The 1,886-nt window shown below is 39.1% G+C and overlaps 1 protein-coding gene across 1 annotated transcript in view; it reads left to right on the top strand.

Moving 5' to 3' along the window:
- The window catches only part of LOC109580144 (uncharacterized), a 1,449-nt gene extending 628 nt beyond the window's left edge, over positions 1 to 821 (top strand). Inside the window, exons 2-3 of the mRNA XM_020005492.1 lie at positions 7 to 589; positions 634 to 821. Of these exons, the coding sequence (XP_019861051.1) occupies positions 7 to 589; positions 634 to 723 (673 nt within the window). The 3' untranslated portion in view covers positions 724 to 821. The remainder of the gene's footprint in view (positions 1 to 6; positions 590 to 633) is intronic.
- Positions 822 to 1,886: the final 1,065 nt, after the last annotated feature.

Here is a 1,886-nt window from a genome sequence, read left to right as displayed (position 1 = left end):
GAATAGGAGGGGACCAGCTCCAAATTTCTTTCATGACGTTGTCAATTTCCTTCAACAACAACAACAACAGCAGCAGCAGCAAAGTGCCCCACCTCCTGATCCTGAGAAGAAAGACGAGGGAAAGGAAGACCCTCCAAAGGAGAACAGTAGCCCATCTACTGATGAGCCAACCAAGAAAGATGGTGCAACAAACAAAAGAGGTCCTTACCATCCTGGGGTGATCTGCGATGGCTGCAGCTTCTCTATATATGGCAAGCGTTTCAAATGCTGCATATGTCCTGACTATGATCTTTGCGAGGATTGTGAGGGAAAGGGACTTCATACCGACCACGACATGTTCACAATTGATCGTCCAGCTTTCTGTGGAGGAGGGGCAGGAGGGTGGCCATTTTTCCGTCCCAATCCCAGCGGTTCTTGGGGTGGTCAAGGTCAATTAGGACCTTTTGATTTTAAGTTTTGGACCAATCCTGGTCGCTTTGGTGGGGGACCATTTGGAGGACCTTTTGGATTTGGATGCTGCCCAGGAGGCCCATCAACTGGTGGAGGAGCTAATGGATGCTGTCCTCCTAAAAACACTGAGCAGCAAAAGGTAAAAAGCTAGAATATCTTTTTATTTTATTTTCTCATTTACAGCCTACAGAAGACATGGAGACATCAGCTACAAGTGCTGAGGACCAGCCTGGTCTTGAAAAAGTGGAAAAGAAAGAAGAAGAGGAGCAGTAAATTTGAGCTCTGGCTTTTGTGAACACTTTGAAACTTTAACCTTGTATAACATTTAACGATTGTATTTCATTTTATCCAAAATAATTATTTCAAATTTACTATTTTTGAGCCACGTGTTTCCACGTGTATGGCTAACTGGAGGCGGGGCTTTAAAACAGGGCGTGGTTTTAATAAAATGGTGGGAAATTTCAAACTCTTTCTCTCTCTAGAGGCGATTGGGACGAGATTGGAGCTATACTACTAGCTGGTTTGAAGTATGAATTCTTTACGATTAATTTAATAGTAAAAACTGTGTAAAAGTTGAATAACCACAGTCAGTTATGTACCTCTTCTCTCCACTCCGTGCTCTTTCTCTCTCTTAAATTTATCATCCTGTAGAGCTTCATTTAAAAAGTCAGCGGAACAGGCATGCCTCTCACAAGACGACACATTGAGGAGCAATGATTGAACTTTGACCTCTAATTTGACACTTGACAGTTGACGAAGTTGCAATTAATGGAATAATCAAAACGAAGGTTAGAATGTATTTGTAGTTTTATTTTTGACTTACTCTACATTGCACACATGCACTGCCATATGACACAATTGACAGTTCCATGACAAGCCATATTACCTTAAGTAGGGCATAGTACGAATTACTGCATCAATGAGATTACCAGTCATTCATTGTGATGGATATGTTGTATATGTGCTACTCTTGGTGTTACAGATCTCTTAATTACTAGTATTTAATTAAATGCTGTATGAGCAAGAGTAGATAATTAATAGATAATAGTAGATAACCACTGTGTATTGAATATCATAATACAGTGTATAGCTGTCATTTTAGACGAATTAAACTAAAGAGACTGGAGAGCAAATATTTGAGCAAATGAAACCCGAACATGCTGAATAGCAAATGGCCAAATAAAAAAGCCACTATAATAGTAATGTTTTAAGATGACACACTAATACACATATACATACACTGATATACATATACTTGTACATGTACAATTTGTATTTAGAAAGAACAGTGTTTAATCATTACTGAGAATTTTCATCTCTGAGAACTTGAGGCTGCTGCGCTCATTCTTCCAAAAATACCAAACGATTCCTCGATTATATAAACCTGGAGTGTTGGTATAATGACCGTTAAGATTGGAATAATAGCATTGATTATA

The sequence above is a fragment of the Amphimedon queenslandica genome, unplaced genomic scaffold (genome assembly GCF_000090795.2).
Source record: "Amphimedon queenslandica unplaced genomic scaffold, v1.1 AMPQUscaffold_11359, whole genome shotgun sequence".
Taxonomy (NCBI): Eukaryota; Metazoa; Porifera; class Demospongiae; order Haplosclerida; family Niphatidae; genus Amphimedon; species Amphimedon queenslandica.
Note: the sequence above shows the minus strand (reverse complement) of the source record. Positions and strands in the feature narration are given on the sequence as shown.